The 23,607-nt window shown below is 36.2% G+C and overlaps 1 protein-coding gene across 8 annotated transcripts; it reads right to left on the bottom strand.

Annotated features, from left to right (window-relative positions):
• Positions 1-18: 18 nt before the first annotated feature.
• Positions 19-21,041, bottom strand: LOC114283768 (phospholipase SGR2). 8 transcript variants are annotated; one of them, XM_028226649.2, is made up of 22 exons: positions 20,515-21,007; positions 20,307-20,407; positions 19,883-19,983; positions 19,161-19,355; positions 17,783-17,938; positions 17,399-17,470; positions 17,154-17,306; positions 16,294-16,344; positions 15,218-15,388; positions 10,721-10,870; positions 8,476-8,541; positions 7,851-8,372; positions 7,722-7,776; positions 7,453-7,574; positions 7,300-7,372; positions 6,038-6,140; positions 4,809-4,902; positions 4,668-4,730; positions 3,299-3,347; positions 2,972-3,075; positions 2,155-2,201; positions 19-519 (listed from the first exon to the last, which is right to left on the bottom strand). In XM_028226649.2, the coding sequence occupies exons 3-22, from the start codon at positions 19,919-19,921 to the stop codon at positions 279-281; spliced, it is 2,526 nt and encodes an 841-aa protein (XP_028082450.2). In that variant the 5' UTR covers positions 19,922-19,983; positions 20,307-20,407; positions 20,515-21,007; the 3' UTR covers positions 19-278. The 8 variants fall into 8 exon arrangements, with proteins under 8 accessions (XP_028082450.2, XP_082753894.1, XP_082753893.1 ...); XM_082897768.1 differs by having other exon boundaries at positions 7,306-7,372; positions 19,468-19,983; positions 20,515-20,919; XM_082897767.1 differs by having other exon boundaries at positions 19,779-19,983; positions 20,515-20,654.
• Positions 21,042-23,607: the final 2,566 nt, after the last annotated feature.

Raw genomic sequence — 23,607 nt, 5'->3', positions numbered from 1 at the left:
CAGTGATTCAAGAACAGGTCTCGAAATAACCTTCTTTTTATTTATTTATTTATTTTTTTTACTATTCATGTAATTCAGTGATTCACTGTTTTAATATACAAACTATGCAGAAACATGGAATCCGTTCATGTAATTCTTCAAACAATGTTACAAATTTCTTCCTACGTACAGCATGAAGAAACAAGAAATAGGTATCTGTTAGCTAGAAACAAAGACTGACTAATCCCTGTTATGTCTCAATGCACTAACATTTTGCAGAACAAACGGAGAGGAAATTTTTAGCGTCTTTTCATAATGTTCTTTGCTTTCCTTGAGAAGTTTTTTATCAAAACCTTATCAGCAAATGTTAAAGGAAGTTCTTCCTCTACAGCCTCTCTTTGTTCTGATGAGCCATCTGAATCGCTTTCATATTTTGAGCTGCCATCTTTGGTTTCTTCGAGCAACTCAGTTTCTTCAGCTATGTCTCGATACAGGTGTTTCAGTATGAAAAGGGCAGTATCATAATCCCTCCAATAGTTCCTGAAAACCAACGGAAGAATCAAATAATTAATCAGGGTGGAGGAAACAAACTAGCAAACTATAGAGTACCAAGTCCATGCCCCAACAAGTTCAAGCTTACGTGAGCACTAGGGCATGTGAAGTGCTGTGCAAAGTCATGGTTTCAATCACACAAATCAGATTTAGCAGATTGAGAACTTTTCAACCCGCCGCCAACTCACCCATCCACAAAAGAGGGTTGGTTGAATAGTTTGGCTGTTTCAGACCAACGGTTTGAGTGGGTTAGAAATACAAAATGGAAGAGAACATAGGCGGGTTGGGTTGATTTGTAGGTAGGTTGACAAATTTTAACTCACAAGCCACCCAACCCACCAATTTTTATCTTCTAACCCACCCAACCCAACTTGTTCACCTTCTCAAACTGCATGGGTTGGTTTCAATTGGGGTGGTTTTTTTACACACGCTGCACGTAAGGAAGGGTCACCTCAACAACTAGTCTTTGCTAGTTTATAAATGGGGGATTTGGTCAAAGCCCCCAAATAATAAAATTTTAATACATTAAGGACAAATACAAAAAGTTTTTCTTGAAAAATCCAACATGTATTATTATTATCAAAATATTAAACTTTAAAATAATATAACTTTTGATGTAGATATCAATTTTTAATAAAATTAGTATTTTTAAAATTCTCTTGTCAAAATCTATCAAATAAGATTTATGTTGCTATGAAATTCTTAAATATATATATATATATATATATATATATATATATATATATATATATTACCGTCAAAATTGATGTAAATAGTAACAGTAAAATGTTACTCTGTCTCATAGTAATATGTTACTCTGTTTGATAGTAATATGTTACCCTGCCAATATTGTTCAAGAAAAAAAAAAAGAAAAGATATTTTACTTTGTCCTTGCTCAATTATGTATTTTCTCCTTAGGGGGTTTATGAAGCAAAATAAATTGAACTGTCCTTTTCACCAAATAAGGATCCGGTGGAGGGGTTTTGACTAAGTCTCCCTTGTCCATAATTTCTCAATGATTCAAGAAAATATCTAGAAAGTGTAAAGGTAACAAGTTATCTCCCACATCTAGAGACTTATCTTCTGTAAACTGCCCATCCACAACTTAATGGGAGGGAACACTACCATTTTAAAGCAGGATGCACCATTTCAATAAGTTGCCACACAAACAATTACATTTACGTCCCCACCCAGTGGAGCAGTCTGTCTCCTTTGTGGATAGGGCTATACTCTTCAATTTTGCAGCAACTTAAGGGAGCATTACATCACATACAGATGGTACAATACTATACCACCGAACAAGTGGAATAGTTGTGTAGTGTAATATGCAAAAATGGTTATTTATACCTTAAAATTTCCAGTATGTATAGTTATTGGAATATTTACCTGCAATCAGTGCCACAGAAAATCGCAACATTCTACACAATCATGCATGCAAAATGAAATACTAATGACACTTCAAAAGAAAAACAATTCACTCCACAAAACTCAAATCTGGCAAAATGTAATAAGTTTGCTCATGTGATGCCAATGTTTTACTCAGTAAACCAACAAAAAATTAAAATCAACATAAAGAATGTAAAATACAAATTTGAGGTTCGAAGCACAAAATGGGTAACTTACGTATGTGATCCAATCGCTGATATGTATGGATGCTGAAAGGTTTTATCCTGCATTACCAACAAGGAAAATATTTCAGAACAAAATTGAAGTTCACTGCAGCAAATGCACCCATGATAAATAGAATGCTAATGTTTTTTATAGGGCCAGCAGAAGGGAACGAAAGAAATTGTCAAATGATTGAATGCTACCATCTAAATGTTACCTAAGCACAACAAACTCCAATTTTGCATCTCTGTTTGTGAAATCGGGAAGACGAACTAATTTAGTCCAATCCATGATAAGTTTTGTTTTGGAAAAGGCGAAGAATATTTGTTCATGGGGATGTTTGGGTCAGGGATGCTTCATTCGATAATTTGTTCTCTCACTTATATCATCTTTCCCACTCACAGAATGCTTCCATTGCCTTTATGGCATTGCCCTTTTCAGTTCCTACCTCTTGGAATTTCAATTTCTTTAGAAAACTTAATGATTATTTCCTTGTTATCTATTCATGAGAACCAATTGTGTTGATAAGAGAGTGGACAGTCCATTCTTTGAGTCATTTTGTTGCCGATAAATATATATACATATATATATATATATATATTAACGGAAAATATGAGATACGAATAGCCTTAATGTTCAAGTAAGGATTAGGCAACAACATAAGAGAATATATTTAACAATGGGATGCAAAAGAATAGCAAAGGTTTGTTACCTCCAAATAAACATGCTCTCATAATGAAATTAAAAAATTGAAAAGAACAAAAAAATGTAAGCTTCAAATTTGTAAACAATGAAAGCTCAGAAGTTGAGACCAAGTGATACAAGTGCGTACTTGAAGCACATGATCTATTCGCCCATCCTCACTACCAGTCAATCTCTCCATCATAATTGAACCATATGATCTCTCTTCTTTTTCTTGGGTATCTTCTAATACTTCTGCAATATGTACACAGAAGGACACAATTAATCAAGGGATTTAGCAGTTAAAGTGGATTGTTATATGCTTTGTTCTCTGGGAAGGGTGGAGAGGAAGGGAAAAAAGGAAGGCCCTTCAGCTAAATGATGGTTTCTATTTATCCAACTTGCATGGAAAAAGACAGTTAAGAAACCAAAAGGCACGGGGTGGAGGCAATAAAGGAAACAAGTATGCTTGTATTACCATCAAGGCTATCCTTGTTTCTTGATTGGCATAGTGTAAGCATTTTGACCTGTTCAAAAAATCAGATATTTCAAAACTCGTACTTCAATCAGAAACAAAATGCATATGCTAGAATGGATTAATGTCGTGCAATAAAAAGACAAATGTACCCAAGCCATTGTCAATTTTTAAAAAAAAATATGGTGGTGGGTTGAGTAATCAAGAACCAATTGCCTAGGGTGAATTGATCAATTTAATGGCCAACTTCTATATTGTTGAATAAGCTAAAAGAAACATGATCCCCAGTGTGTCTTTACAGTGATAAATCAAAATGTACTTAATTCACAAACATTCTCACGCACTCACATACACACACGGCACACCCCCTCTGCGGTGGCCCCTCCCCATTGCTGAACCTGACCATCCAGTTAAACTCCCACTCTGAACCCGAAGTAACATATACAAATATATATGTATTTTTTTTTATATACACAAAGAAAGAGAAGATATAGTGAAAGGGAGGAGAGAGAGCCCTCAAAAAGCAGTTAGAGTGATCTTGTGTGAATCTCCCTCGCTGAAGTCACATATCTAGGTTCTCTTTGGATATGGCCCACTTGTGACTTTGGAAATTTTCAACTTCCTGTGCCCCACCCTGTTCACACCTAGAAACTTATGTTGAACTTGTTTTTTCCTCCAACAATGAGAAATCCTTTCCTAAAGCCAATGGCTTGTGAGATCTAATTGTTTACTATTTTTTTTGATAATGCTAAATCCTCAAGAACTGAGCTTCTTGACTTTTCCCACAGTAAGTTAAATCCACAACAAAAAAATTCAACTCTCCAACAATTCATGAGCTAATTTTCAACTGAAACCAAAAGAGAAAAGGAAATCTGAAGGTAACACAAACATAGGAAAGAAAAAGGAAATAGTCATGGTTTTTCCTTTACAAAATTGTGAAAATGGTGAAAAAAGAAGCAAAAAAGTAAATAATATATCGTAGCCTTAGAAAACAATTGTTCAATATATCTCAGTGTCATGTTGTTTCTATGTTCAAAACAAGCACAGAGAGGACAGCACTCAACTAAGGATTCAGTAAGTGCCCAGCAGAGAGGAAGAAAATAGGCAAGGAGAAGCCAGTTAACATGTTAATTGGAAAAAAATTTAGCCAAGGAAATGCATGGATGTTATTGCACATTGCCTGCCATCTGCTTTTAGTTCATTTTGCATTTGTCTTTATTTTGTTGTTTAAAATGGTAACTTTTAGATTTAATTCAATGAGATGATTCCATTTTGTTTAAAATGATAACTGAATCCTAGAAAAAAAGTTTTAGTTGAAAAGATCACTAGTCCGTTTATTATGTGATAGTTAGAATGACATAAATGAACCCACCTTTACGGAGTTTAGTTGATCCGTTACTGCCTGAGAACGTAAAACTAAATCTTCAGCAAATTCCTGCAACACACAGTATGAGGACAGAATGAGAATGGAGTAAGCTTAAACCAAAAATAATATTACTGTTAGAGAGCATACCTGAAGTCCAATATGCAATCGTTTTCCACCTTTGTGGTAAGGGATAATAACAGGGCGTTTGCTGATGTATTCTTTACAGACAAGTGGTTCTATTCTGTAACAAAAGCCAATGTAGCTTCAATAAACGTGTTCTAGATTCAACTACTTACAAATAAGAAAGCTGTGTATGGATGCATGTATAAGGGTAATAGGTTGTAGAAGTCACATGAAAATTTCAGGTGAGAGTATAAGTATCTCACAATTCTAGCTCACTTTTATCTTAGAAGTAAAAATAACTATCACAGTTGTGAAGAAGAAATTGGGAAATTGGGAAGGGAGTAACATGTGTGTGAATTAATTCAGCAGGATTTCAAGTACCAACTGGGTCAACCCAGCTGACGTGGTAAAATTGAGAGTTGTAGTTGTGTTTTAGCTTGGGCCAGCTGTACATGAGCTATTCATGAGTATTAGTTGAGTCTTTTAGCCAATAAATAAGTGGTTAGGGCCTGCAGTAATCAGTTTTGATCATTTGAGATTGTAATTGTCAGAGCTCAAGCTCCTGTACCGTAAACTTGGGGATTTCTCTCTAATACATTCAATTGCATCATTTGGTATCAAAGCTCTAGGTTTTGATTCTTCCTTCCTATTTGTTGCTTCACTTGCATGTATAGAGTATATCAGCTTCACAATTGATAAGAGGGGTGGGAATATACCGTTGGAAGTATTTATACTATGATAAAGCATTGAATAAAAAAAAAAGGGCAGGAATATTTTTGGTAGTTGTATGGAAGGGGGAAGATTGGGGATTGGACATCATGTCCCGAGCATAAAATGCACACAAACAAGGGTTAAAAGGGAATGGAGCCATAAGAAAAAATATGTGGGGCCCATAAGATAACAAACCGAGCCATTCCTATTTGTTGCATAAGAATTTTTTTTTCTGACTCAACAAGGAAATAATGTTATATTCTCCATTCTTTGATTGTACATACACCACAGCAAAGCTATTGCATATAGTGCATGTGCATCTAATATTCTATTAGCTGTTCAAACCCGAAGTTCAAAATATGGATACAGTTACATTGGATAAGTAACAAGAGTGACTTGCATGGCAACATTAAAGTCGACTAAGGAGAAAATAAAAGGTTCCATGGAAGGCTCTAGTTAAAGCCTTTCAACGAGATGGAGTGCATGTGTGAGATTGTGATACAGATCCATAAGAGTATCATGATATAGGGACTAAGACATACCTATACGCCACAGGATCAAATGGATGAAAAATGTTGAACATTTGGCGACAAGCTGGCATCTCTTCACATATATTTTGCTGCTCCCAATATTCTTGCCCTTTGCCTAGAGTTCAAAAGGAAAAGGTGCAAGTAAATGAATGACCGACTACAACTAGAGATGATAAGCTTCAAAGTTGGACAATTGTTAAAGAAACAATAAAAGAGTACTGCCAGGGTTTACAACTTTATTTGCCTATAAAGTTGATAAGCTGTGAAAACAATATCCCAAAAGAACACCATTAGCAAACGAGATATCAGGATACATCAAGAATATGATTATGTTATATAAGCATCCCTTTGATTAAAAGATCTGCATTACAAAAACATGAGATACAGACACAAAACAACATGGAAATGCAGGAAAATTCTAGAAAAGATACGTGGACATGGATTAAATCAACATGTATTTTTATGTATATGCATTATTATAATTATTAGTATTATTTGATAACTCTACATATATTTATATGATAAAAGGATGTCATTACTTACTGATCCATATTTACATCAACAAATGCTTATACTGTATAAAATATTTTTCTACTAATCTCTCTTTCTTTCTTTTTTCCCCACTTCTTTGTCATATATTCTTTTCATGCATTGAAAAGTGACCGTCGGTTGCTTGAATTGCGATGGTGATACTTCCAAAAGAAAAAAAAAAAAAAAAATTGGTACAAAATTAGCAGCCTATAGATTTCTTTCCATCTCAAGTCAAAAGTGTTCAGGAAACTTAAGTTGTAGGTTATGAGTCCAAGAAGTATCAACCAAGTGTCAGGTATAGTCAAGTTTATTTCTTAATTTCTGGACACATTCAATAAGCACTGGACATGTCTACAAGTGGCAAGAAGTGTCAGTACCACACGTGCTCTGACAGGGATACAGCTTGTGTGAGAGTGTCAAGAAGTGTTGGCATCCACATGTGATCTGATAGGGACACAGCTCCTATATAGAAATGTCCATGCCACTTAGCCCATGCCCACAAGTATAGAAGTGGAAAAACTATGAAAGAATCTAACAAGGAAAAACAACGTCAAGTTGGCAATCAGGAAACAATTCCAAAATTATTCTAGTCTATTGGTATCAATAATGTTGGAATTTTGATTTTAGGCCACACTGTAAAAGATTTCTTACAAGAAAAATAACAGGACTCATGTCCATGAACAAATAATATCAACACATCAAATTTACACCAATTACAAAATCAAGAAAGCGTTAATTATTACCAATACCAATACGAATATTGCGGAGGGCAAGAAAAACACCAAGGGGAGATCCAACTGCAAAAAAAGTGTCCACCTGATACAAAATTGAGAAAAAATAAGGAACATGTCCCCCAAAGCTTAAGATTACAAATTTACAATAAGGAAAAATATTACCTTGAATTCTAACTTCGTATATTTTATACAAGGAGTATAAATCTTCGATGTATCATTTTGTCCAGGTGGAAATTTTCCAGAAATTGGTTCATTTATAAAAGTTTTGGCCACTGCCTCATTTCCTGTTCATATTATACATTAAATCCCATATTCCATAACAACAAATAAAAATTCATTCCATCCACAAGAACCATAACAAAAACTGTAGAAAGCATAAAAAAGGGGAGAAGAAGAACCACAATTATCTTAAAGCCACCTTCTGAATGTACCTTTAGCACCGCACTGAGATTCCAATTCTGTGTTCCTTGCTTTTAGGGAATCTATCTGTCAAAGTAGAAGTTTATTCAATAGAAGAAAAAAATATCCAGAAATTAATGCAGCAAAGTTACTGATACAACCTCTTCTTTCAGCAGTTTTATTTCTTTTTCTTTGTCACTCTCAGACACTCCCTCAGACAGTTTCCCTGAATCGGCCACAGGGACTGCACAGTTCATGCTTGAGGCTTCACTAAAGTCTTCCCCTTTGCAAGAAAGCATGCTGCTACAATCAGAAACCTGTTGCTTAGGGTCCATGGCCCTCAAAGAATGTTCATCTAAATCTAATGTGACTGAAAAACCAACAGGAACAGAAGAATCTTCTTCTTGTTCTTTCTCCAGGACTGGTGAAGTTTTTAGTTGTTCACTCATGTTGTCTTCTTTGATGGGGACTTCCATGCCCATAGTTTCATTATTTACTGAGAAGTTCTTGTCCTGACAGGACGTGAAGTTGCATTCAGAAGATTGGCTGTTCATAATAGGGGAAGATTCTTCATTTTGTTCCTTGTACATCCGGTCCATTGGAAATGGGGAGGACAAATTCTCTTGATGGCAAAGAATGTCATATGAGAGGACACTTCCCAAAGAGTGACCATACAAGGAAACCTACAAAAAGCGTAGCACAAGCAAAGAATTTCAACAGTAATCACAAACTTGAATAATTAAAACCTAACCAAGGAAAGAAGTGAATGTTCAACCAGTCACGCACCTTTCCATCATAACATGGATTCCTCTTCAGGAACTTCAAATATAATCGGTTTAACTGGTTGGAGAGCTGGAGAGGAATCATCTAGTATGAGTCTGAACACATTGCTACTTCTAATCTTACATATCTTGAATTAAGTATTGTTGTATGTCATATTTTAGAAAAGTAAGAAAGTAATGCTCATGACATGTCTACAAGAGAAACTATGATGAACTGATCTCTAAGGCACAATAAGGGACTGTTCTTATCCTACATAAATGACTAAATGAGAATTCCACCAGCCAACTTCTTGTAAGAGAGAGAATATTCGAAGGAGGCAAAAGCAACTGAAAAGAAGCACAGATCAATAGCTCTGCATGGATGCATGTGGGTGGAATAGATTGATTGAATTTTTTCCCGCTATTCAGACTGGTTATACCCCAAACAAACAGGAGTACTTCAGGTTTTGTTCAGTTAGGCCTTTGGTTCATTCCAGTTTGGGGTGGTATGAGCTCATGACAGAATTTATGAACTTATTTGGCTCGAGATGGTTCTTAAAGATCTTGGCTTCACTAAAAAATAGTCAATGAGGTTGTATTGTGATAACGGGGCAGGTATTAATATTGCTCATAATCCCATTCAACATGATCAAACTAAACATATTAACATTTTTTTTTTTTTTGGGATAAATAAGCAGACTTTATTGAAGAAGCTTCAAGACGATACAAAGAATACAAAAACGAACCTAACAGTTATCAGCAAACAAACCAAAACAGCACTAAACATCAAGACAAAACAAACAAAATAGCTACTAAATCAAATCCTCTACAAAATCAACAAAAGTCAAAACATTCGGGTCCACTGTCAAAGATATCCAACTATGCAGCACAATGAACAAACGCCGCTCCAACCATACCACCGAACGCATCTCCTCCAAAAAAACTCACCTATTATGCTCCAACCAAACTAGCCACATTAGACAATGGCCAGCCAACTTCCATGCCTTCCGACGTCTCTTCCCAACCCTTTCCCCAGCCCAACTTTGTAACACCGCCCTCACTGTCCCTAATTGAACCCAAGCCAAACCGAAGATAGCAACAATAAACATCCAAAGACGTGAAGCAACCGAACAGCAAATAAGCAAGTGGCCCACTGTCTCAGCATCCCCACAACACATGCAATACCAGTTCACTAAAATATGCCCACGACGAACCAAATTATCAATTGTCAAAATACGCTCTAATGCTGCTGTCCACACAAAGAAAGCAACTTTGGACGAACAACCCACCACCCAAACACTCTTCCATGGGAACAGCACCCCATCCCTTCCCGTACGCATATGGTAAAAAGAAGACGCAGAAAATACCCCTTTGAACTTCAGACAATCCCATATCAAAGAATCCTCCCCAACGCGCCCAAACTAGAGTCCGTACAAAAAGCCCAACAATGCCAGCAATTGGCCCACCTCCCAATCCTACACTTCACAACGCAACCCAACATTCCACACCACCACGTGGCCTTGTACCTGAGCATAAGAAGCCACCGTCGCCTCCCGATCAATCACAATACAAAAAATCAACGGGAACATCACCTCCAAATTGACATTGATAAGCACTTTTATCAAAGATAAGTTTAAATGTTCTACGTATTTGTACTCCTTATGTGAAGACTAAAGATTAATTTGTTGACATCCTATCAAAGGCAGTATTAAGTAACGTGTTTCATAATATCCTAACCAAATTGGACATGTGTGATATTTTCACACCATCTTGTGGAGTGTTGGGATATATGTTTTATGTGTACAGAGGGCATTTTTTTAACATTATTGAAGCAAGTACAAATTAGAGTTTCAAGGGAGGGAACCATAACTCTCATTCTTTTCTGGCATCTCTTTCTTTTTGCTCCATCATCTTTTCATATTCTTATTCATACATGGAAAATCAACTATTTTCAGGTAAATTTATTGATGAAGCACCTACTCAACCAATGATATTCACATTGATTTACATAATCTATACGAGAGTCAATTGAGCTTGCACTATTTTGAATCCAAATCAAGCAATTAGTGAAAATTAAGTTCCTAAAATCAATAGAAAAGTCTAGAATCTCAATTGAGCTACAAAACAACAAACTACCACCTAGTGTCTACAATTCAAATGCTATATTCAACATTTTAGAACACATAAACAGGCTATGTTGAACAGGAATGGGAATAAAAAATAAAAAGGAAAGGAAAATTGAAAGCTTACTAAGACATAGTATATAATACCGAATTGATAATATCTTGGCAATAGATAGGGCTCATGTAGTACAATATATCATGAGCAGTAGCGCTCAACATCACACGCAGACCTCGCACACCATCTAAAGTTAATTTTTCAACTGCCGATTCACCACTTAGCTTCAAGCCCCTCCTCCACTAGACAGCATACAAGCAATAGTGAGTAGCAATTTTGAAGCCATTTTTTGAGAAGAGAGAAAAGGTCAGACAAAATGACTTAAGTAAAGACAACAATAAAAAAAAGAAGAAAAAAAACCCCCAATATTAGTGCAAAACAAATTAGAAACAACAACATACAAATAAAACAAAATTAATAACTCCGTAATATAACAACCTACAAGAATATTGAAATTATTAGCAAACCATATAGATTATAAGAAGGCTAAAGGATTTTTAAGACAACCTGAGCTAAAAAAACAATTTACAATCAAACATGTAATGACTTACAAATTTATGTGTACAAATTTGAATATATGGAAATAAGTTTACATTTTATATTCAATCACTGCAAAGTTCATTTGATAGTGGCTGACTTGGTAGTGAATTAGTAGTATTAACAAGATTGATTGGATAAGGAGTTGGGTAGTGCAGAGGAAAATGTGCTCCACAATTTTAGGAAGGTAAATGTTCCCAGCAAGGAAAGAAGTTGGGCCACGCCGGCGGATTCTTTTCCTCGGCGGCCAGTTGTTCGGGTTTGAGGAGGCATCGGAGGGAGTGGATAGGAAATGCCGGATATCCATTGTCGAGAGGGAGGAGGGGTTTTGTCGGGCGGTGGTGCTAAATGGCTCGGAAACTCGTTGGATTGTGGCCAGAATGAAGTTAGCATCTAAGGAACCCAGTCGCCTAAAGTTTTGGGGTCATCTCAGTGGGGGTAGTTGGACTAAAGCAGTCTGGGTACGAGGCGAGGAAGGAGGGAGGTCGTCGTTTCAAGTAGTCGTCACCACAGGGAAGCAGCGACAACAAATTTACATACCTGTATTTGCGTTCGGTGATGGCTGGGAAGGGGTGGCGCTGGTTATCGACAGCTTTGGGTTGAACGATGAGAAGGTTCCGTGACCCATTGGGTCCAGGAAGGTAATGTCCAACTCTAGGACAATGTTTTCAGCCATTGAGCGTGACTCTGAAAGGGTTGTTAGCTCTTAGGTGGATGTGGATTGGTTCCGGATCTTGGATAGATCGCTAGTGGGCAAGCTAGGGGGGTTGGGTGGCAAAGGCTTGAGTTTTGCAACTATCTCTGACTGGTTTGGACGTTGGTGGCAGCATTCGAGGAAAGTGGAGGTGCAACCACTGGGAGATACAGCTTTCTTGTTTGTTTTGCCAACCAAAAGTGAGGCGGAGGCGTTGTTACGATGGCGGTGGACAGTGGAGGGGTGTGATCTACTGTTGGAGTGGTGTTTAACACTGGCTCTCTGTATCTCAGGGAACAAATTGATGCCAGAGAAGAGTGTGTGGATTCGGGTGATGGGTTTGCCTATTCATCTCCGTGGGGACAAGGTGTACCGTATTATCGACGATCGGTGTGGTGGCTTTGTCGAGGTGGATGAGTCGTCGGTGGATCTGGGTTCAATTCGGATACGTGTGCGATGCTCAGAGAATACGCTACCGCGAGTCTCCCTCCAATGGGGGATGTGGCAATTTTCGCTGCCAGTGTGGGTAAAGGCAGATCCGGTGGTGGAGCTATGTTCGCCAACAACCAAGAAAGCGGGTATCTGGGTTGTACTAGGCAATGGGGGATTTTGGGCAATTAGATCGGGGATTTCAGCCGAGAATTGGGGTGAATGAATATTTACATAGATTTAGGAGAGATGAGAGACCCATGGGTTTCCGGGGCAACACCACCCAGCCTGTAGGGGTGGAGGTGGCCCACCAAAGGGGGTCTGGGGGGGGGGGGGACAAATAGACTGGAGACAGGCCCAGGAAAATCATAAAGGAGAGGTGGGCCCACGTAAGTGGGCTGTGATAAAAAATAAGGGGACTCAATTGGGGGGCAGGAAGTTAAGGGGGTGGGCTCCTTAGCTGGTCATTCAAGCCGAAAATGGGGTGGTCATTCAAGCCTAAATGGGGGTGGTCATTCAAGCCCAGTTATTTCATATCGGCCCATGTTATTCCAAAGTCGGTGGCGCAACAGTTGGAGAGGCTTCAGAGGGACTTCTTGTGGGGCAGTGGCGGAGATGATTTTAGGTATCATTTGGTTGATTGGGAACAGATTTGTCAACCCAAGCAAGCTAGAGGGCTGGGGGTGCAGAGGTTGGTGACTTTCAATCGAACCTTGTTAGGAAAGTGGTTATGGCGCTTTGCTTTGGAGCCTCACAGATTGTGGCTGCAGGTGGTGGCTTCTAAATATGGGGTGGGCAAAGGGGGCTGGGTCTTGTACTTATGGGTGTGGGTTATGGAAAGGGATTTGGATGGAGAGGGTGGAGTTTTGGTAGTGGGTAGGATTTAAGGTGGGGGTTGGGATTAGGGTGAGATTCTAGAAAGATAAGTGGTGTGGGGAGTTTGTGTTGGAGACCCGTTTCCCTATGATTTTTAATATTGCGATGGATCAGGAAGCTTCGGTGGCTTCTTATTTGGGTGGTGGGGGTGTGGTGGTTTAAGATATTCAATTACGACGGGAGGTTCAAGATTGGGAGGTTATTCAGTTGGTGGAGATGTGGGGTTTTTTATATGGATTGGGGAGTGTTGGGGTCGGCCAAGATGTCTTGGTGTGGAATGGGGTGGGGGCAAAGGGATGGTTCACAGTAGCATCTTTTTATTGGGGGTTGATGGGGGATGGTGGTAGGGTCTTTCCTTGGACAAGTATTTGGGTTTCGGGGGTTCCGACTAAGGTTGCCTTTTTCATGTGGACGGCAGCCTTGGGTCGGAATCTCACATTGGATAATTTGATACGGTGGGGGCACATCCTAGTGAACCGGTGTTGTATGTGCTGTGAGGATGCGGAGACAGTGGATCATTTGTTTCTTCATTGCTCGGTGACTTTGTATTTGTAGGGTTTTGTCTGCTCACTCTTTAGGGTTGATTGGGTTTAACCACAGGGAGTGTTGGATTTCCTTTGGGTGTGGCGAGGCGTTTGTCTAGGGCGGCGGCGGCGGGGGGGCTTGGTCATTGGTACCGTTCCGTTTGATGTGGCTACTTTAGTTGGAGCGGAATAGATGTACCTTTTCAGAGGTTTTTCATGGGGTTTCTTGGTTACAGAATCGTCTTCTTGTAGTTATGTATAGTTGGTTGGAGGGTAGGGTAGATCCGGATTTATTTGTGTTTCTAGATTTTTTAGATGAGGTGATTGGTTAGCCCTTGTCTTTTTTGGTTCCCAATTTGGGGTAGTTTTCTTGTATTAGTTGCATCATCTTTTGATGCTTTCCTAATAATATTTGCTTATTTATCAAAAAAAAAATCTGAATATATGGAAATGCTGTGAAATTTCAAGTAGGTTCACTAACAAAAGGTATGCCCAGTCTATTCTAAAACAAATTGTGTCTACCCCACTGAAATCCAACCTTGATATTTTACCCAAGCTCATTTAAAATATTTGTTCAATTTTTTTTTTTTTTTTTTTTTTGAACTGCAACAAATGATTGCATACCAAGCTTCTTTTTCTTTTTTTCTTTTTTCTCAATATTTTCTCAATTGATTCATAGAGTAAATCATCCATAGAGATAAATAGATCCCACATTGCATACCAACATTTAACTAGAACAGAGTTAGAAACTGCATAAATGACCTTCAGGAAACAACATACAAAGCTAGCACATTTTATGAAACATCATTGAACTTTCATTGTTCCATGTATTAGCTATTCCCTTTGAAATGCCCGAGTATCTACATAGCATCCAAAACTTCATTAAATTATCGTTTTCCTCATGCCTTACCCTTATTAAGAAATTTTCCGGATATTCTAAGTTTTCAAGAACAATACAAATACTTATCTGAAATAAACCAAGAGATCAGCAGTATGGAGCAAGATAAACATGAAAACGGGCAAATCAAGAATTTCACATGGTGCTCACTTAGACCTAGTTTAGTAAAGATTTAGATTAAACCCAAATTCATATGTTGAATCTCCATTCATAAGTTGTTTTAATCATATTATTTATATTTAATCAAGTTTTATTAATCAACGGTAGTCTGAAAATTCTTAGATTTGCTGCAACATAAGCAATAGTAGTGGTTTGTGGGTCTTGTTTTAGGTCAATCTCTATTATTAGGTCTTTTATAAGTCTTGAATGTTCTTAGCAGTCAAACTGTCATTCTCTGATTTTGCAATAAATTGATTTGTCAGTTTGGCCAGATACAATGGCAGCCTCATATTGGCAGGCCAGAAATGAAAGCAGGAAAGAAAAAAGTTGAATGATGTTTCGACATGGTACAATTTCAAACTCAATTAAATATGACTGAAAATTTTCATAATCCCATTTCACATTAATCTCATCATAATATCACAAATGTAGAACCAAAAAAATGTCTATGGCGAGAGAATATATTGTCTACCTGGCATGGGATGAAAAGAACTCTTTGACTGCTACATTGGTATGAAGTTAGGTGCCGTTCAGCAAGACTTGCTGTTATATGATGAAAATTACTCACGTCATCTACTAAATTAGATTTCTCCAAACTTTGGCCAATACCATGAACCATAAACACTAAATGTCGAACTGGAACCTATACAATCAACAAAATATTAAATAGTGCAAACTGTGGACTCCATAATAAAAGCTTGTAACAGTCAAATATGAGTAGAGGTTTTTACCAGTTTCCTATTAGTGAATCAAAGTCCTTGTGCAAATAGGAGAATTATAGTAGCAGATAATTATATTCTTCTATCTAATATAGTTCTAAAGAAATTGTGATTGTGTTTAGTGTGACTTGCTAAACCCATGCAAGCCATTGGTCCTCCTTTTATTCACGAGACCTCAAAATAGTTCTCTTGGATTATTGTTCGCTGCACCCATAAAGTAAACTTCTCAGTCCCAAGCATAATACATCAAGCTCAACTCAATCCTGATCCTTTGCCCTACCTATTGGCCTTTAATTTAACCACTAGTACGCTAAATTACTCACCATCTAGACCTTCAAATAGCCGAATTTTTGGAAATTTAGCAGGCTGTCACTCTTGAAGCTGAACCCCTTTCAGCTCTTTTCCTTCTAGAAACCCTAGTAATTATCTTCTAGTACTTCTACCTTTCAAAACTCTCAACTCCATAACCTATCAGTACCCTAAACCCACCACAAATCTAATTGCAGATAGTTTTATCGCTAATCTCCCAAAGTTGTCCTGCATCACCAAATCATTCTCCCTTATCACTAATATCCTAAAGTAGTCCTGCATCACCATCTTAGACTGCTTTCTTGCATTGTTCCATACATTAGTAAACTTCTCCCACAAGCTTTTAACATTTAGCAATGCCATAAAGTTCAAGAGGATAAGCTTTGACTTAAATAAGAAAGTTTTTTTGGGAGACTTGCCATAAAATATAAAAATATCTGCTATATTAATCTTGCAAATAATTTGCTGAATACAATAAAATGAACAAGTTGTAAAAATGTCTATAAGCAAAACACTATACCTGTGAACAATAATCATCCATTTCTTCCTCCTCCTGCTGACGTAATTCATCCTGATGCAAACAAAACAATTTCAAGTACTAGATCTTGCCTTCTTTTGGCAGTACCGGATGAAAGGGCAATTAAATAGGAACCCTTCTATGCACCAAGGATTATAGTGTTCATTAACTCAAAGTAAAGAATCTACCCTGATGTATTTCAATGCAGAAAAATAGGGGCAGAAAATGAAACATAATGCTCTCGAAACATTTAACTATAAAGTTAGGATAACAATCAAATAATCTTTTTACATAATGATGCCTATATTTATAATAGTTTCATTGGATATGTGAAAAAACAGTAACAAGAAAGTTAAATTTAACCTTAACATGTGCAAACAAACTTCATGCTCACACTTGCTTTATTCTATTGTGCTAATAGAAACAAAAAGCAAGGATTTCCTTGGAAAGCAATGGAAAGTGGTGTTTTGGATAAATATCAGCAGCTGATTTTATTGGCTTTACCCTTACATTTGCATATATTAGACATGTAAAGTAGATAGCTTCCACTGTGCTTATGACTCAACCCCTTTATTTTCATGAAAAATTTTATGTGCGGCCCCTGTTTCTGATGGAATTTTATAGTTTGATTATCAGAGTAATTCCCATATTAGACTATAATCTTTTCAAAAGAGAGAGAATCATATAGCTAAGTAACATGAAAAGTAAAATCTGCCAGTGAGACTTTACAAAGAGTGCAGTCTAGGAATCTAAAAATTTAATCATATTTGTGGAAAAGCAGTGCAGACTGCAAAAGTATGCAGCAAAATTTTGTTTATTCAAGCACTTCTTATATTAAAGAACTTATCAAGAAAGAAAGGAACCTGAGTAAGTTTCAGTGACTGAGATGCAGCATATCCACGCCTTAACATAATGCCACTCCTTCCCAAACTAATCACATTGGAAAACCCAGAGGCATCAATATTTAACCAAGCCTCCCATGTATCATCTTCTCCAGTAAAAAGAGCATGCAGCCCCTGTATTAAAAAAAAACCCAGAAACACAAATACACAAGATATTAATGATCGAAAGAGCGAAAATTTCCTTTATTGTAAAGAACATATTATACCGGGGTGGAGCCTTGCAAATCAACTCGAGCTGCAAAAAGTCCCGATGGCTGAAATGTTCTCCGATTCCAAACCTGAAGGCAATAAGACAAGATCAACCATTTGTTCCCCTTACAATGCAATGAAGGATAGAAAGTACATGAGCCTTAATTTTCAAACACAAAGGAAGAAAAAGAAATAAAAATATAATAGATACTGTTGGAATGTGTCCCACTTCGCCTGGAATTGCCTCATCTGTACTGGTTTATAAGGCTCCAGTTTCCCTCTCCTTAATACCTGGGTTTTAAGGAGAAGTGTGGACTGGGCTTTTCAATTGATACAAGTGAAGTCAAAAAATTAGAAACTCATCCTGTGGACTATAAGAATAAATAAATACTGTTTCAGACCTTGCTGGAATACGCCAATTCTAACTGTTCACTGACATTTTCACGGACTGGAAGCCAATCGATGCCCTCTTTACGAGCAAACCAGTGACCTCTTAAAACACGTCGATTTTCTCCATTCCAGTAAACAGGAAAGCAATGTCTCTTCTTTAAATCTACCTGCAGTGGTGATATCATTTATAAAGGTGAAGCATTCAAAAAACAGAAAATTCTAAAAAGTAATGACCTAGTATTAGTATTTTCATGCGGCATAAAATTCTATATCCATAGAATGGAAACTAGAAAATGAAAGGGGCAAGGAATCAACTCTGAGAGAACATTCCCTTTTTTACATTTATTTTGATAAGAAGATTCCAAAATCATAATTCTTGAATGTGCATGCTAGGAAAATAACAGGAACGGTGACAAGAAGATAAAACAGAAAGATGAAAAATGAAATGAATTAACATAATTGACAGCAGACTTATCGTTGAATTTCTCAGGGAAGAAGACACAAGCCATAATGCACCACTTCACAACATGTAATAAATCTAAATGATGATGTCAAAAACAACCAACAATTCAGGGATTTGCCCAAATGTCAACTTGAAACCACTAGCTAAAACAACAATGTAGCACCACTAATCTGGGAGGGGATGGCCAATCAAAACAGCATAATTTGACTGAATCTGATAGCTAGATGGGAATGCATATTGGCATAAATTTTGGCAAGAAGACCCAAAAGGATCCTAGGCAGGGCTGTATCTGTTCAGGGTGCTCCTCAGCAGCAAATTCTATTAGAACATTTATAAGTAAGCATCAGTTTAAGGAAATACAGGTTGATCAATGGGCTAGTCTGTCTCACTGACCAAAATTTACCAATACTTATAGGTACATTGACACTAATAAAAACCTTTTCAAACCATCTTCTGCATTGAACAAACACTTAATGGATGCCTAAATCACAGTTACATCAAGAATAATAAAAATATTTTCCAACTGTCTTCTGCATTGAACAAAAAACCTAATGTACGTACGACTACTTCACAGGTATATTGAGGCTAAATAATAGAAAATAACTTTCACTTAACACTCTGAACACTCCTGTCCCTTTACATAGCAAGCCAGGACCAACAGCATAACTTAGAACCATCCATAAAAGTACAATAGGGCACAATACAATAAACCGTACAAAAATGAGCAGAAAACAAAGAACAATTATAAACATTATGATGCATGATTTGACAACTATACTTGCTGGTATTCAAGGTGGCATTAACACTAATTGAAGTTATTGAAATTTGATGAAATCCATATGCATATTTTAAATCAGTTTCTTCACAACTGTCATGTATATCATTAACAAGAAGAGGGTGTAATACGGAAAGAACAGAACAGATACCTCATACAAACCTCCCTTCACAGGGACACCAACTCTATCTTCTTCCATTGCATATCGTTGGGCTGATTGGGCACTTTCTAAAGAAGATGCTTTTGATTGTGGATTCAATTTAGCACTAGAACTACGACAGCCCTTGGGACCTTCACTACATTCTGCATACTCCATCCACCAACTAGAAAGCAACTCTTCCTCTCTCTGCAGATGCATATTGAACAAACAAAGACGTATCAATATCATAGTCATATATATATTGAACTAAACCATTTATGTCACTTGAGATAAATGGACTTGTTTCTCTCAATTATACCTTTTGGTTCCTTTGTATTTGATGTGGATTAATTCAGGAAAGCATAATTGGAGGACTTTTGAAGGATGGAAGAACCCCTTTTGAAGCAGAAAAGTAAAATTTTGACCCTTTTACATAGTTGGCTCTTGGGTGTTGTTTACCCCCTAGGACCAATTTTTAGACTTTGTAGAGGCATTTGACTATAAAACAGCGGTATTGGAAATTTTGGTGTTTGGTTTTATCAATAAACTTTTACTCGTCAAAAGAAAAAAAGAAAAAAGAAACAAGTTGATAAAACTCGATGGGTTTCTGAACATTTATCAGATACTGACCAATATACTCCATGAAGGAGATCCTGCCACCTAAGATGAATGAGAATTAGAGAAGGACAACATTAAGTAGGTAACCAACATAATCAGGAGTCAGATTAGATGACCTGCAAAAAGGAAGCCTCTATTGCGAGTGAATCCCTCATACCAAATCGAAAATAATCACCCTTTCCCACAATTTCAGTGCGAGGGACTGCGGCAGCCAGCTCTGCACACAAAGGCAACAAGATGACATTGGGATACAGAGATGCACTAAAAAATCTAATGCAATGTGTTGGAAATCTTTAAACAAAGCAGACAACGAATGATGCAACCCAGCAATGAATTGATTATTTTCTCAATAAACTAACACAAGTAGAAAACAAAATATATATGTAAGAGGTGTAATCCTTTAATGTAATGGTTTCAGCCTGATGCTGATGCTGTCTCAAAGAATGTCAAGGATCAAATTTGGTCGGGGATTTGGAGAGAGATTTGAAAATGAGAAGGAAAAGGGGCATAAGACATAGATATATTTTATTTTCATTTTACCTGTATATTTTTTTTTTCCCTTTTCAAATTTCTTCCCAAATCTTCCAACCGAAACACAGTAATAGTTGCAATTCTATTCCTTGAGTCTTTGCCTTGATCAGCTGCTATGAAACATTTTATACATGAATACAAATATTTTATACTAATTGATGATTAACATTCATAATGTATGCTTGATGATTAAATTGAGGTCATAAATTATTCGCACCATTGTCTGCCAAGGGAAGCTTGCAAAAATACCAACGAACATCACCGCCATCAGACGGACTTGTAGTCTGCGCGAGATACTTGGGGCGACCCTCACATTGCTCGATCTCATCCACCAATCTCCTTATGTTTGTCGGAGTGTTCTTCAACATATCAGAGGAAGTCTCTTCATTCTTCCCATGAGAATCAGTTGCGTCAGGAACAGATAACCACCCATCATCCCCTTGCCCGCGTTTTCTTCTACTTTCACCCATTTTCTCAATCTGTTGTTGACACGCCATTCAACCATTCATTTCTGAAGCAAATCAAATGGTATGGTATGGTATGGAGGAGGATTGATTTGATTCAATTAAATTAAATTATGATCTTGGAAATATAATCTTGCATAGGAATTTTCACATGAATAAATTGTTGCACGCCCATCCCATCGTATTATACGCCATTGTTCGGGGGAGGAAGCTTCGTCATAGATAGCTCTAACTCCAGAATCTTACATATATTACACCGAAGCAACCGTAAAAATAGGTTTCGTTTGGGTCAGGATAATCATTTTTTTAAAAAAAAATATTTTTAAGTTCAATAAATTAATAAAAATGATATTAAAACATTAGAATAAATGTAAAAATATAATACATATTTTAGTATATATTTTTTCAACTAATAAATTATTAATAAAAATTAAATTAAATATTATATAAATTAAAGTTTTAAAAGAGTCAATGTAATTATGTTAAATTTATAAAACTTGTTGTATATATAATTTTCAAACTTTACCATTTTTTCTTTTATAATTTATTATTCATAATATTTAATTCATTAATTATGCTTTTGTTAATAAAATATGATCAATTAATTGAAGATTAAAATTAATAATTTTGAGATAATTATTAATTTTTTAATGTTTCAATTTCGTTATTCTATATAAATTGAGAGTTGGTTTGAGATGAATTAAAAAAATAACAAAAAGTAATTAGAAAGTTAAAAAGTTAAAGTTTTTTTTTTATTTTTTTACTTATATATATATACAGGTAAAAAATAAAAAAAAAAACAGCTAAAATATATTAATTTTTTTAATTTATATTTTAGTCAAAAAATTAAAAATTTATTAAAATAACATATTCTCAAGCTAACCCTAAATGCTAATATTAATAATTTTGAAACATTTTCTAACATTTTAAGACGTAAAAATTAACAAAAAAAATTTAGAGGTGAGCACTAAATTAAAATTAAATTTAAAATGGAATGATCAAATTATTCAAACTATAAGATAAAAAGTGTAATTCATTCAATTTCTAACTCGTATTTCTCTTTTCTAAAAAAAATGAATCTATTTTCTACCAGTAATACTACACACATCAATTATATACTAACTAATATAACGATATAATTATAATATTATTATTTTAAAATTATAATCTCATCCATTACGTAAACTATAAAAGCTTAAATCTATAAAATTATATCTCCACAGAGTATAATAGGTCTTATTTTCTTGCTGAGAAGGTTGCGTTACTTTGCTTCTCTTTCCAAACGAAACAGAGTGTGGCTTTGACGAGGAAGAAAAAAAAAATGTAAGGATGGTCTAATTCTGAGAGAACGAGCTCTGACAAATTGAAGATGCTCGAGTTCAAACTTGGTCAACGAGTCCACTCGGGAGGAGATTGCCGGCGAATCGAGACAGTGAAGTACATAGGAGCAGTGGAAGGCTACTCTAGGTGTTGGATTGGCGTCTATTGGGACAATGGCGATGGAAACACACAATGGCTCCATCAATGGGGTTTGCTATTTTCTCTCCAAATCTCAGAAATCAACGTCCTTTGTTCGCCCCCACAATTTGAGCACTGAGATCACTTTTTTGCAAACTCTTGACATTAGATACATGACCATTTCCACTAAAGAAGAGGGAGGTATCTAATTAATTCAAATTCTTGTACATTTAGGGCTCGTTTGTTTTGGGAGATAGAATGGAGGGGATTGATAATAAGAGGATTAATAGTGAGGGGATTGTTAGTGAGGGGATTGATAGTGAGGGGATTAATAATGAAGAATTGTTAAATTATTTTTATATAAAATAATAAAACAAATAAAAAAATATAAAAAATTAAACATTATATTAAAAAAAAAATTCCCAATATATAAAAAATAAAAAAATTTCTAATCCCCTCACTATTTTCTAATACCATCTCTACCTCCTCCTTATCAATCCCCCTTCCAAGGGTATTAGCAATACCAAGGGACTAATAGTCCCGACCCTTTCTCTGCAAACAAACAGGGGCTTTGGTAATACCTTGGTATTACTAGTCCTAATACCCTCTCTATAGCCCAAAACAAACGGGGCCTTATATCTTCTTATATCTATATCTGTTGAGTTCGGTTTATGAATGTTGCACTTTGTTTCTTTTAGATGTGATGTGAGGATGGGAGTAAGTCATATTGATTTACTCTCAATTCTAGTTACTAAGGGATTGTTTGGGGTGTCTTAAATAAGTGTATTTTTTGTTTTTTTTTGACTAAAAAATTGAGAAAAAAAATATAGATGTTTGAGTTAATTTTTTGACTTTTTTATGAAAAAATATGTATCAAAAAATTGATTTGTAGGGAAAAATAGGATTGAGAGTTGTGCAGTCGTAATTGTTGACTTTTGATGAATAGTGTTAACTTTTTAATTTTTTGAATAACTTTTTGACTTTTTCTTATTTTTCCAAACTTGACCTAAGCCACAACACCTAGTGAATCCACGCAAGTGTATGGACTTTTTGGTGCTGATTTGGTGTCGACAAAATCAAAGTTAAAATCAAAGTAAGATTAAAAAAACAAACAAAGCCTCCGTTTGGAAAGTGAGTTGGCTTTTTAACTTTTTTGACTGTTTTAGCCTGGGCTAAAAAGTTTGGTTTGAGAAGGACTTTTTGGCTTTTTTTATTTTTTTTGTGAGAGAAGAATGTGATGATTATGGATTGGATGTGATATTTTATTTTTTGTGGCTAAAATAGTCTATTTTGTCTTTTGTGACTAAGATAGCCAAAAAAATCTCGTTTAACTCTTGCCAAACGGAGCCAAAGTAATGTCACATGTTCTACTAAAAAAGTTAACAGAA

The sequence above is a fragment of the Camellia sinensis genome, chromosome 12 (genome assembly GCF_055761805.1).
Source record: "Camellia sinensis isolate YWXY chromosome 12, ASM5576180v1, whole genome shotgun sequence".
NCBI classification, from domain to species: domain Eukaryota; kingdom Viridiplantae; phylum Streptophyta; class Magnoliopsida; order Ericales; family Theaceae; genus Camellia; species Camellia sinensis.
The sequence above is the reverse complement of the archived record's forward strand: the minus strand, read 5'-3'. Positions and strand labels throughout refer to the sequence as shown.